This window comes from Mastacembelus armatus, chromosome 15, assembly GCF_900324485.2.
Source record: "Mastacembelus armatus chromosome 15, fMasArm1.2, whole genome shotgun sequence".
Classification (NCBI taxonomy): Eukaryota; Metazoa; Chordata; class Actinopteri; order Synbranchiformes; family Mastacembelidae; genus Mastacembelus; species Mastacembelus armatus.
The window spans coordinates 11,565,398-11,579,161 of NC_046647.1; the positions used below are offsets into that span (position 1 = coordinate 11,565,398).

Consider the following 13,764-nt stretch of genomic DNA (forward strand, 5'->3'; position numbering starts at 1 on the left):
GTAAAAGATGTAAAAATAATATCAGAAATGTTAATTTATGGAGAACATCCTTTTGCAAATCATTAATGAAAATCTTTTTCCTCAGGTTATTCGTGTAGACTTGTGTTGGACTATGGAGAACAGCACATCTTGAAGTATTACACAACACATTTATCTCCAGATGACCCAAGTTGAGTGTAAAAGTCCCTGATTGGTTTGGATTACATAGTAAGAGGGGGAAACATGGCAGCACTATTGTTTCGCTTGACTGCAGCCTTTGTGGCTGCCCACATGATCCACTGCCAGGCAGTTTGCAACAGGCAAGCTTCAGTTGAATGGCACCTAAAACAACACACAGTCCAAATGAATTGGACTCTCAAAGGAAACATCTGCAGAGCCATTTCCGAGTGCTGGGATTCTCCGGGGGGAGGCGAGTCGAGTGGGCACCCTCTCAACCTCCCACAGATATGCCCTCTTCAGCTGCAACATGGAGACAAACTGTTGATGTCTGCTGATGAAACACTGAAGTCGTATGGCATCAGACTCCTCAGTGTTTCAAAAGACAACTTTGAAAGCTGTTCCACAAGTGGACAAACGAAAGATCACTTTCTTTTCCCTCACAATATAAATGAAAGCGAACAAGTTGAAGCCAAGTGGCTCGTCCCAGGTCGTCATTACTTCATCGCTCTGCATGAGGGAGACACGAAGCTGTGCAAGCTTGGCTTAAGGCTCAACGTGTCTGTAAAAATGCAGCTTTGTCAGAGTTCTCCTCTGCTTCGACTTTGTTCTGGGAACGGCGTTTGTCAAACAGGCCTCTGGGAAGGTGCATACCGCTGTCGATGCCACCGCCGCTACTCAGGGAGATTTTGCGAAAAGTTTGACGCTTGTTTGGATAACCCTTGTGAAAACAAAGGAGTCTGTTTGAACAATGGATCCGCAGATCCAAGCCACAGAACATACAAATGTCTCTGTCCTCCACATTTTACAGGTAAGGACTAAAGTCATTGATCCCATCTGCTGAGCTCTCTGTTTGAATTGGTGGTAAAACATCTAAAAGTTTATTTGACTTAATTTGTTTCCTTATATATCTCTGTTATTCAATTAACAAAAAATGGGATAGTATTAGTTGTGCAGAGCTAGGGCTGTTTGAGAGAATTGTATGAGAAGTATGAAATGAAGCATAAGACAGATTGGTGGAGACTAAACTGAAAGAATATAAAAATAACCTAAAATATGCAGTCTGCCTTCTGAATTATATATTTATTGGGCACATCAAGTTACCAGGGTGTGCGTAGGTGATGTGTGTGTGTGTGTTTTAAACTCTGGGTGGTGGTGTGTAATTGTCACATAACTTGCCGTTTGTTTTAGGGGTTAACTGTTCTGAAGTGTTTGGGAAAGAAAACTGTGAGAGAATTTGTGAAAATGGGACATGTGTTGAAGTGTCGCCTACCTCCTTCAAGTGCATCTGTGACACGGGAGTTTATGGTAAGCAGCTCTTATTCAACTAGTTGTTGGTATAATATAAATGGATCATCTGTCACTGTGACAGGTGTATCACACACCGACAGTTTAACCTGTACACCGAAGACAGCGAGAAAGACTTTGCTGCATCCCAGTTCCAAAAGTAGAACCTTGTCATTTGCCTCGAAGGGGCCACTATCTTCGGAAAGGTCAGAGCTGAGAACTACAAAAGCCATATATCTTGAAAAGATCAGCATTTCCTTATGGGCTTTTCGACCGGATCCCACTTATATTCATGTTGTATTTGTCATCGTAATATACGATGCAGCCACTTTAAAATAAAACACCTCATGTTACGACCAGTGACATGCGGTTGTAAAATGCCATTGCTAAACTGCTGGCTAACTGAGCATGTCGCAGTTAGCCAGCAGACAAAACAAAGGTTTACAGCATGCAATTAAAATATAATTTGTTGGATATTGTTTCTGTTGAGAATATTAACGCTAAATCAAAAGTTTGATACTGGGCAACTTATATGAGTGTGCTTCAGAAAAGGAAGGAATGGCAAAAAGTCACTTTTTTATGTTTAATTATTCAATATAACCAGGTCTCTGAGGATAGAGTATATCCAGATGTTTGTGTTTATGTTCATGTACTGAACTTTAGATTTCTGTTCTCCATAATTTCTACTGAACTCTGTATATATCACCATTACAGCCAAGGTTTTAGTGGTCTGTTCAGTTTACACTACCTGCTTTTGCAAAGCCACTGTTAAAGCATGTTAATGCCGCACCATGAATCATTTACAAAAGGGACTCGGACACGTTTGTAACATGTGTTTTCATTGGCAGCTGGACTTCAGACAAAAAAGAAAAAGAAATCCTCGTGCACGGGGATTGGATGGCACTCGTGAACTTGTGAGCTTGTTTATGAGACATTACTGCTTCACTCATTATTTAGCTAATGAGTCTCATTTGCTCCAGTAGCGTACAGTTAGGTTAATGAGTATCACACTCAAATGGGTTACAAGACCTGGATTTTCCTCAGGCTGCCCTGGATATCACAGTCTGCTGTAAAAACAAACCTGCAGTGAACTTTCGGGAGTAAAAACTCCAGGTGGCTTTTCACGTTGATTCATTGTTTTGTTTGGAGCACAATTTGTCCTGGCAGCATTCTTGAGGTGTCATAGCTTTGCCTTTCGAGTCCAGCCCATGCTTTCAGTTTATTATTTTGGAGATGTGGTTTCAAGGTTACTTCCAATGCTGTCTGGTATCTGTTTTTACAGCAGATTAAGGCCATACAGTAAAAGATTTTTTTCTGTATCTTTTTAATACACACTGATCTTTTATAACGTTTAAAAGATGATTCTCAGAATCTTTGAAAGGGAACAAATGCGCTTTGCCTCCATCCTCATTTACTCCATGTATAGTTACTTGAATTGCAAATTTATGCAGAATTGAATGCTTCTTGAAATATATTGTATTTGCTTTGTCGTAGTTTTATTGATAAAGCCCAATGCTTTTCCTAAAGAAGTTGGAAGGACATCTATCAGTAATAATCTGACATGCCGCTATTAAGATGAAAATGCCATTTGTCTGTTCATTTAAATAATGAAGATGCTAACAAGACGTTTGGTAAAACCAAACAAAACAGCTGGTGCTGTAAAAAGTTTGCCTTTGTGCAGTTTGAGAACGATAATTCATATAATTAGCATCAGAAACAAATTGGTGAGCTACATGCACCCTCTGCCTTTGTAGCTTTTATCTAATTTGCTTTAATTGCTGCTACTCTTTCAAGAAAGCAGACTCTGCTGGGTGCTTCCTCATAGTCATGGTGTCCTGCTGTCCCATCAGCTTCTTGGGAGTTCTGTAGAGCTTGTGCTTCCTCTACCTCGCTGCTGCAGTTGCCTCATTAATCAAGAGAAAGTTAGAGGCTGCTCCAGCACTGACTGCCCTCATAGGCCAAAGTCTATGCGCACAGAATAATGAGCCAAACTCATGGGACGTTTCAAATGAGATTTTCTTTTGATTTGACTCTCCTCTGCACTACCTCTGGGGTATTTGTTGCAAAGTATTACCATCTTTATGGGGTTATTTCCATTTGGTATAAGATGTTAATTGTTTTTGCAATCTTGTTGGTAGTAAAATCAAATTTTTTAAAGTTTAATTTGGACTATATATGCGGTCATTATCCTTGTTAAACAATTTAATTAGATACTGAAGCAGAGTGGGTTTTTTATGTATATTGGATTGCTTGCATTAGTAATCACTCTAATAATAGGGGTATTTGAGATGGAGATCTGTGGTCGACATAAATGCCAGCACTAGTACAAATGATCATCAAGAAACTAGTAGTTACCTACAGTACATTATATAAAGCAAAACTAGAAGGATCACATATTAGGAAATTCTCACTTGATTCTATAGCTGTTATCAATGGGACAAATACATGTGATATATGGAAAATGTTTCTAAAACGTATTAGTTTGTATTGGTGCAACTTTTAGTGGACCAGTTATGAAAACTCCATTTCTGGTGGAAAATGAGCTGAGGCGAAAGCAGCCCCTGAAGTTGTACACGGTAAGATTGATGCCCACAGAGGAGGCTACGAGGAGCCTCTGGGGATATGAGCACTTGTATCAGCAGGGGGATTAAAGAAAATATGCAAAGAAAGAGTCACTGGAAAGATAAATGTGTAGGCACCTTGTGAAGAACACAAAAATGAAAAACCCTCACCGGGGAATAGCATCAGATTTTATTCACCTTGAACCAGCAGTGAATTCAGTCTAATTTTATCCATTCCGTCCAATGTCACTACAGCATTACCTCGTCTCTGGTTAAGCTGGTGTTGGGGAAAGTGTTTTGGTGTAGCAGTATTTTTTTTTTTTTTTTTAAAAAGCACTGTCTACAGAATTACTCAGAATTACTTTATCTCAACAAATGCTAGTGAGCCTGACTGCCTAGTCCGATGAAAATCCTGCCTTAAATCATTTAGATACCTTTTTTTTCATCTTTCATTTTATTATTTGGCTTGATACAGCAATATCACATTGTGTTTACTATACATATATCAAAATGTCACATTTCCAAGTCTGGATCTCTTGTACTAAATTATTATTTCAGTCCATACTTCAAAAAATTAATATGTCAAACTGTTGCTCAGTATATTATAGTATGCTAGAAAAATGCTTCAGTATAAATGGTTATAGCAATAAAAATAATAGTGGGGGAAGTGAGAGTAATACTGGCTGCATGATATTGCCATTGAAATATAGAAATTGCATATTTTCTAGTTTGTACTCAAGGTACAACTTTGCATGTCAAACTTGAGACATGATTATGTTTTATGCAATCTACAGTATATGCATCTTGATTTAAACACTATTCCCATTACGTTGGGAATTATACTGAAAGAAAATTTTGAAAGCACTTGACACTTTTTAAATTGCAAGAATATTTTCTTAAATTATATAAATGCATAGGGAATGGACAAGCACATGCCTCAATCCTGTTTAATTAGCATGTCAAGCATCCCTTTCTCCATGGACTGTGCGTCATGCCAATCATATCTTTCCAGGCATAAACCTGATCAAATCACTTTGATACTATTTATTACATCTCCCCTGTTACTTTCCACTTTAACCATGTTTAATCATCTTAAGTAGATTGTGTGTACATGTGATGGTAGCTGTTAAACATTACAGTTTATAGATGTAAATGGAGTTTCCACTATCTGACAGTGTGTTATGTCTTTTAGGCCCACCTTGTGAGAAGAGGAAAGCTCCCTGTCATCCAAATCCATGCAGAAATGGTGGTGTATGTGAAGAGAAACCCAAAGGATTTGTTTGTCATTGTCCAGAAAAGTTTGCTGGCCTCCACTGTGACTCCCAAGTTGACTGGGATTGCATGTCATATACATGCCAAGAGGAGCGAATTTGCACCACAGGGGAGAGTGTGAGGATTTAATTTTCGTTATTTCCTTTATCTCAGTGAGACATACACAAAAAATGACACGTGAGAATTAATATATTGTCTTCAAACAAGATCAAATGGTTTCATTCTGAAGGCTGCAACAGCAATTAATATTTCCCCCTGAAGATGAGCTAAGGGAAGGCATTTTTAATTCCTCTAGTATTTTGATTGAATGACCCATTGGCTGTCTAAGTGCCACTTAGAAATGACTCTGAAGCTTTTTGTAATGGGATGCCTGTTGCAGTTTTCACCTTTTATGGGCAGTGTTATTGTGGTCATACATTTTGCAGAGGCAGGAGGGTTTCTAATGTTCTAGAGGATTCACTAGAGGAGGTATAGCAATGTAATGGTCTAATTGTCTTTAACTGACCTTTGTTTTGCAAAGTACACTGCACATTTTCACAACCTTCCTAAGAGTACCAGAGTAAAGAAAGGCTAAAAGAGATATTAATCAAAATAATGGCTGTTATTGCTGCTTCTTGATGGAAATATTTTTCTAGAAGCTTAATGTAAAATTCATATCCCTTAAACTTTGAGTTCCAAGAACCGGTATTAGCTTGTTGTAATATCTAAAACTCATTAAAATCTGTAGTAGATGTATTTTCTCCCAACATCCTTACCATATGTATGAATACAGGTAATTGTAGAAACCCATAACAAAGAATGGGCCTGTGAAGCTGCAATATTATCAGCACAGTGCATGTTTTTTTTTTCTTTTTCTAATTGATAATGTTTCTGCAGTTGGAAATCGATTGTACCTTTTGTGTAATCTAACCCTGTTTTCCCAAGCTGACTGTTGACCTGGTTTGTTTTGCCTCTGTGTGCAGGCATCTGAATGTGTCTGTACAGATGGTAACGTGGCCCCAGAATGCACGAAGCAGCAGAACCCTTGCAGCCCATCACCGTGTCTCAACAATGCCACCTGTGTGTCCAAGGGAAATGATTATATCTGCAGGTGAAACGCATACAGGGATCTAATAGAGGCCACTCTTATAGCCTGTTTTTAGAGATGACTGCAATGTCAGTGCAGTGTTATCCTTAAAAAAAAAAAATCACTTTGGTCAGCTAATGTTTTATTCGGAAATAGTTTTTTTTTTTTCCCATTATGAAAGGAAGTTGTTGAAATTGTGTGTCCATATTAGACAATATAGTCAGAGGTAAGGAGCTTGTTTTTTATGGTTGCCAGAAAGTATAATATTATAGCCAAATTGTATGTGCTCATGCAATATGTTAACGCCACCTATTTGGCAAAACAGGTCAAAAAACATTGGAAGAATTTACACATAGTATCTCATCCAGGTCTGTATCACAAACAGGTCAAGTAGAAAACAAAATTATGAGCCCATGTATCTTGTAAGAGACAAAATAATATGGCTGACTAGTGCTCAAGGCTCAGGGTGAATTGAATTTGATAACACTGACCACCTCTCAACAGATGTCTGAGAGGGTTTTCCGGGAAGAATTGTGAAGGAATAATTGACTACTGCAGACTGCTCAATATCAACTGCCTAAATGAGGGATTGTGCCTCAGTGTAATTGGCGGATATCAGGTAAGTAATTCTATGTTTCAATCTTAAGGAAATAGGCTGAATGGGGTTACAGTATGGGCAGGAGGTGACCAATGCCAAAAGCAGACTCATACAATAAATCTTTAATGACACTTAAAAAAAAAAAAAAAAAAAAAAAAAACTTTATGTAGTAGGTGAATGTTTTATAATTTGATTTTAAAATAAAGACATAGTTGTCAGTGTATTGTTGCAGTAACAGCAGCAACCTTTTTCACTTTCATTAGATATTACAAGCATATAAAATGTCCATATATCAGTGTGTTCCATGATTTAAGTGTGTATTTTATTTACATTTCAACATGCACAAGTTATTAAAGACCAAATTGAGTATATAACAAGTGATTCAGACTGCCAGCTACAGCATGACATTTTTATTTGACTTTGAACACACAAAACTTTAGAGTGCAAATAAATAGATGGTTTGTTAAATGCTTTCTGTCCATTATTAGTCTCTAAAGGTCTGTGTATAAGAAAACCTCCTATTAATTGAAACGGGGGGGGGGACAACAAATGTCCCTAGACGAATACAGACAGCAGTAATCCAACTCTGAGACATTAATCATTGTCAGTACGTGGACGCCTCGCTCAGACAGACAGGTTCTGGTCTAATTTGCCTCTCTATTGCTCAGTCTCCTCAAATGTCTGTGTTTTTTACAACACCTGAGACTGCTCTGTAATGCACCATAGCTCCTAATTATTCTCCATCAGTCTTGTTCTATTACACCACTGAGAGTGTTCTTAATCTAAAATCCACTTTAAGATGCTTTGTGTTGGTGTGCCTCCAACTCGGGTCAGACATAATCAGAAATCGTTACTCAGTACAAATGGGCCATTTTTTTCTTTATGTTTTTATTTATATTTTTGAGGTGATTTTCCTTTGAGTATGAAAAGCCATTGGGTAGTTCATTAAAGGTAGCCTGTTCATTTATTTCCCTCTATCTTGAAAATGCTCTTAACAGACAGAATAAAAGTGGAGATCACATTAAGCAGATTTTATTGTTTGATATACACTCTAATGGTTTTGCGTTTTGCTTTGGCTTTTTACTCCAGCACATTGGATTTGAAATGGGAGGCGGGGGGGGGTGACTGAGGTTAAAATACAGATTTCGTTGCTTAAAAGAGTTGATTCACCCAAATTACAAAGAAAAAAACACTTTCTTACTTAAAAAGAAAGTCCACTGTAGCTGTGTTTTATCTTCTAGATTTGGTTTTATGTTACCTTGTTTTTCACTGTGTCTGAGGTTTTGCCTTGACCTCAGTGTAATTTTTATTTCTGGTGAGCTCACCATTTAGAAATGACATTTGAAAAGATCAGTAGAAACAATCACTGGTTACTCAAGACCATCGTCAGACCTCCCTGTCAACAATTTATCTTTAAGCCACTTTTTACAGAAGAAATAATGCTCAATAAAATTCTTAACAGGATTATCTAGATGAAAATGTTAATGTCAACCATAAATAAAAAGAAAGTCACTTTTTGAATGCTGTGACTGCGAGCGGCAAGCACAGAAATCTCAAAGGAAAGTATCAAAGTAAAGCTCTGCAAATTAAACAAAAACTCTCTCTGTGGGTAGATATCACTGGATGCAGGTGAGAAAGTCATTTTGGTGAACTGACGTTCTTATTTGAAGCTGTTTACAGGCACATTGCAAAAAAAGGGTGTGCCCTTTGTTACCATCTCTAGTCATGCTGCACAAAGGTAATAAAGCATTTGATTCCCACCCTGTCGACCCAGTATGGAGGTGAACACCACCAAACGTCCCTAAAACTGAAAATCAATAACTTAACCCAGACATTGTTTAGAGCAAAACAATAAGAAAAGACTTGCTCTAATACATTCTCCTCTGTGTGATACATTTGGAGCAGGTGATAAGGTTCTTTACCACTGAACATTTGAATATTGTACTGTTTTCCCTGCAGTGTATTTGTGCCCCTGGATGGATTGGAGAGTTTTGTCAATATGTAGGTGATGCCTGCCTGATAAAAGCAGACAGCTGTTTGAATGGAGCCACATGCATTACAACAAGTCAGCCATCATGTCCCCCACAGTACACCTGCAAATGCCCCCTTGGCTTCACAGGTGAGATAACTTTGCTTTATTCCGTCTGTTGGCAGGATATCTCAAAATATGGATCGATTTATTCAAACCCTTGTGGGGAGGTTTGTTATGGGGCTACGAATGAGGGATGTGACAGTCACATGCTGTTGGCAGAGACTTGTTTTCTGTTTTGCCCTTTTGTAGACTTTGTTGTTATGTAAACATGTAAATGCAATGTTATGCAAAGATGTGAGGCAAATGTGCAACAGCCAGTGACAACAGTCATTTTCTGAGTATTTTACTCCTTAAGAAAGTGAATCTGCAAGCAGCATGCAAGACATTTAACTCAGAGTTCTCCTGCTGAGAGCAATCCATGAAATATAAATGTTTCCATTTTGTCTTTTGTTGGTGTTTTTTAGACAGATGGCTTAAAATCTATAAACAAGTCATGAGAAGATTTCAGCATTACATTTTAGTCTTCAGCATAAGCGATTTATTTGTTTGTGGTCAGTGTGCAGTCAGATTAAACTTAAATGTTAAAGCTACATTAAATCATTTTTGACCAAAAATGTTTTTTTAAAACTTGATTTGAAATGATTTATTTTTTTAACCTGACTTCCATTCACCTCATCTCACTGAAAATCCCCTTTTTGCACATTGGCTGCTCTGTCGTTACTTTGGGTTAACCTGGGTTTTCTATATATGGTAACTTTAGCTCAATTTATATACAAATGACCATAACAAAAGATCACCATGTACTCTGCAGTAGAGATAGTTTTAATGTACAAGTTTAAATCAAAATTTTACTAATTCTTTTTTCCATGAAAACATGCAGTCACAGAACAATATTGAACAGATTAGACAGGAAAAAAAAAAAACTTAATACTAAATTAAACACAAATCCCATCCAGCACACAAACAGTTACGTTTTTAACAAACATTTAATTTTCTATTTTAGTGTTTAATATTGATGTAGCAGCAGTTTTAGTAATCTGTCACATTTTAGAGCAGTTTTCCTGTTGCGAGTGGGGTTCATCCAGTGACCTCTAATATTATACACTGATTGCACACGAGGCAGCAGGGCAGCAGAATAAGGATGGGGGCCTCTATTTAACCATAGGTTTTGAGAATATCCACCCTCATTAATGTCTCGAAAGACTGGAGCACATTCAGCTCAAATGAGGAGGTGGACAAGGACAAACAGAAACTCCCTAAAGTTGTCGATGAATGTTTTATACGTAGTGGTATTCATAGTAGTAATAGTTTTACTGCATACGCAAGCATCAACCTCAGAAATGACCGTACAGTGATGTAGTGTGGAGGCAAATCACTTTCAGTTTTTTGAATTCCAAACAGAGAAGAACCAAAGCCACAATCTGCATATTGGGACAATATAAAATGCAAATTAACATTTTATAATTTATGATTAAAAATCATTATTTGCAGACATCTGTGTTTGATTTGTGATTTGTCACAAGGTAGATAAGTTGTACTGAAGTTTTTTTTTTTTTTTTTCTCCAACCTTGAAGCTACTGATTTCATTTAATCCAAGTACTCTGACAAACGGCTTCCTAATTAGCTGCCGGCTCAGAACATGCCTGAAAACTTGTTAAGCTGTCAGTGACAACTTTTCTAAAGAAAACAAGAGAAGAAGGGATACACCCAAAAAATGAAGGGTCCTTTAGAGTATGAGATTTTTAGAAAACTCTTTTTACCATTGCTCTGTAATGACAAGTTTAGCTTACAAGATCAGTATGTGTACAGATAGACTATAGGAGAATTATACTGCTTCTCATTCACAGCTCCATTTTACTCCATAATAGAAAATCATGTTGAAGATTTCTTAATTCTGCATTAGAAATATATAATTACTCATGTTCCTTATTTTAATCGCTGTATGGTATTTCAGAAGAAATAGACAATTAATAAAGCTTTGCTGAGCATTATTTATTCTCTAAAAGAGTTCTCATGATACAACACAGTTATTAATCGCTTGTTTTATTGCTTTGAGTAATTCTTTTTTTTTTTTTTTTCTTTTTTTTTGGCCAGTAGCACATTTCCCTGTCTAGCCTTTAGTCCTGACACACTCACCTGTCAGTCAGATAAGCCCTTACAAAGTATGAACATTTTTTTTCCCCCCTATCTGTTCAAAGTTGAAATCTGTTGCCACTTCAGTAATGGAAAATTGTCTCTTGCACCATGGCAGGTCTTAGTGACTGATAGAATTCATCATTCTTTGACATCTTGGGATTTTGCTTTAAAAATTTTGAGCCATGCAGCATAGAAAGGCCAATTTAATTTCAAGCTTTGCCCTGAAAGTCCACAGTACTCAATCATAGGTCATAACTCAGCATGTGTTACTCAAAGTCCAGCATTCATGTTTCATTTTGGAAGGCTTTATTTTTCATTGAACAACAACTGTTGGCATATATTTTGCTGGTCTAATTCATTGCCACTCTTGTTCTATTTTAATTATGTGCATAGTTTAAAACACAGAGACAAGACATGCAAGAAATGGCTTTAGCAGTATAAGTTTTGAACCTACCAAAGGTCCAGGTGTGCCTACAGGACAAATAGTGAAATGATCCATAATTATTCAGATGATTGTACAGTGTTGGTTATTTGCATTTGAAGCTTGATCTTGCATGTGTAGCTTTATCTTTTAGCTTGGAGGTAAATGATGATTGCACAATTGAATTACAGTCAATTTGAAAAAAAAAAAAAAAAAAAAAAAAAAACTTCAGTTCATATTGAAATTCAGCTTCATTTATTTCTAAAAAACAAATCCTGAACTTTTAAGTCATTCCTAAACAAACCTTTTGCAACTTACATTGCCTTATTTCATTTCATTAAAGTTTAATTAAAAAAGGCTGCAGTACTAAAAAATTAATATTATTCACAGCCATAAATGAGCATAGACGTTTCTAAGGTTTTAGTAGGACAAATCTGTATAATTTGCTGCTGCACACCATGGCATATTTTGTATATAATGACCTGTAGCAAGTACCGTGCGGATGATATCAATCATAGTGTTTGTGCTGTGGCATGACGTTGCTTCTGTCAAGAAGGGGCTTTCACTACATGTCATTGCTGCTCTGTTATTGATGATAGGACATTTTGAATTAATAACCTCCACTGGCAGACATACACCCCCAACCATAGTGGTAGAACTAGCAGCTGCTGAGGCAGCTGAGCACCAAACAAATCTATTAAGCAAACTGCATCCCCCAACTCATCTGCTCTCTTCAACTGGGACAGTGCTTGTTATTTAGTGTCCATTTTCTTAGCAGAAAAGTGAATCTAAGCAGTTCAAACAGGGGTATATTTCCCCTGACATCTCTCTCTGCTTCTTCAGGGGTTTGGCAGTTTTGTCTTATAGCGTGTCAGGAAACAAATGTTTGCCACCTAATTATTGTTTAAGAAGAAATCGTGCACAGACAGTCATTTTTTTGCTGAAAGTAATGTGAAAAGATTGTTAGCACTCTCATACCTCAGCACTAGATCTTAGCATGAAGATGGGGAAGCCTTTTTCCAAAGGTAAAGTTTACCTACAGCTGTCTGGCAAAATAATTGTGATATTAAAGAGTCCAAGATGTTGTTTTCACACTTTGATTTTTTTTTTTCATACTGTTTAAACAAATGTTACAGAAGACACGTCTTATTCAGTGTATTTTGCAGTTGTCTGCATTTTTATTTACCACTTGTACAGAGCCTGGCTGCTGGCAGTTGCTTCATGTTTAACATATAGACCTAAGAGTAGCATCATCTAACTCTCTGCAAGAAAACAAATAATTGTATTTCCCAAAATGTCCCAAACAATTCTTTTACTGAATGATGTAAATACAGTGTTTTTTTTTCAGATCAAACAGGAAATGGGGCTTTTGGAAAACTGGTATTTTCACAATGTAATTTTAGGTATTGACATGTACAATAGTATGTTATGATGCATAAAGAGCTCTACAATGTGAGGATAATGATGCAATTCAAATGCAACTAATTGCAGCATTCCCTTCTCAGGAGTAAAGTGTGAGAGTGAGATCAATGAGTGTGACTCCAGCCCCTGTCAACACAATGGCAAATGCTCTGATTTGCTAGGACGCTATGAATGCCAGTGTCCTACAGGTATGTTGATCCATTAATTTGTTTTTATTACATTTAAAAAAATGTATAAAAACATTTAAGTGTTATCTGTGATAGCTATAGTATAGCCTAAGATCCTCAGCTGGTGTCCCTCCAGCCACCTCACTGTACACCGAAAACCAAAGGTGATTAGTCTCCACACTTTGGACATCCTGCCTAAGGAAGTTAGACTAGATACAATCATCATTGTTCAGTCCATGACATGATTTGTACTTTTTCTTAAATCCTGTTTATGTCCTTTAATTTTTCAATTCATATATTTTAAATTGTGTCTTTACTACTTTCCAATGGGCTGAAGTAAAACACTCAGATACATTTTACTACAGTTACAAATAAGAAATAAGTCAATACTGATCACAAAATGCTCCACTGTGCCAGATAGAGATAACAGGACTTGGGCACATCATGCACAATATCAGTTTACAGTCTTGGTCTGTGATTGACAGCTGAGAAAGCTTGCCATGCTCATTGCCAGAGCTCAGTAATGCAACCAAATTGTGCAAATATTCCATTATGAAACTCGCATGAATCTAATTTTCTGCAATTGCTTATTGTGCTTCACTGGCTAAGTCTGAATTTACATTCACTGAACATAAACTGATGGGCC

At 37.1% G+C, this 13,764-nt stretch overlaps 1 protein-coding gene across 1 annotated transcript in view; it reads left to right on the forward strand.

Annotated features, from left to right (window-relative positions):
• Positions 1-222: 222 nt before the first annotated feature.
• The window catches only part of eys (eyes shut homolog), a 123,602-nt gene continuing 110,060 nt past the window's right edge, over positions 223-13,764 (forward strand). Inside the window, exons 1-7 of the mRNA XM_026309983.1 lie at positions 223-967; positions 1,348-1,464; positions 5,197-5,255; positions 6,239-6,366; positions 6,847-6,961; positions 8,900-9,059; positions 13,035-13,139. Coding sequence (XP_026165768.1) covers positions 223-967; positions 1,348-1,464; positions 5,197-5,255; positions 6,239-6,366; positions 6,847-6,961; positions 8,900-9,059; positions 13,035-13,139 — 1,429 coding nt within the window. The remainder of the gene's footprint in view (positions 968-1,347; positions 1,465-5,196; positions 5,256-6,238; positions 6,367-6,846; positions 6,962-8,899; positions 9,060-13,034; positions 13,140-13,764) is intronic.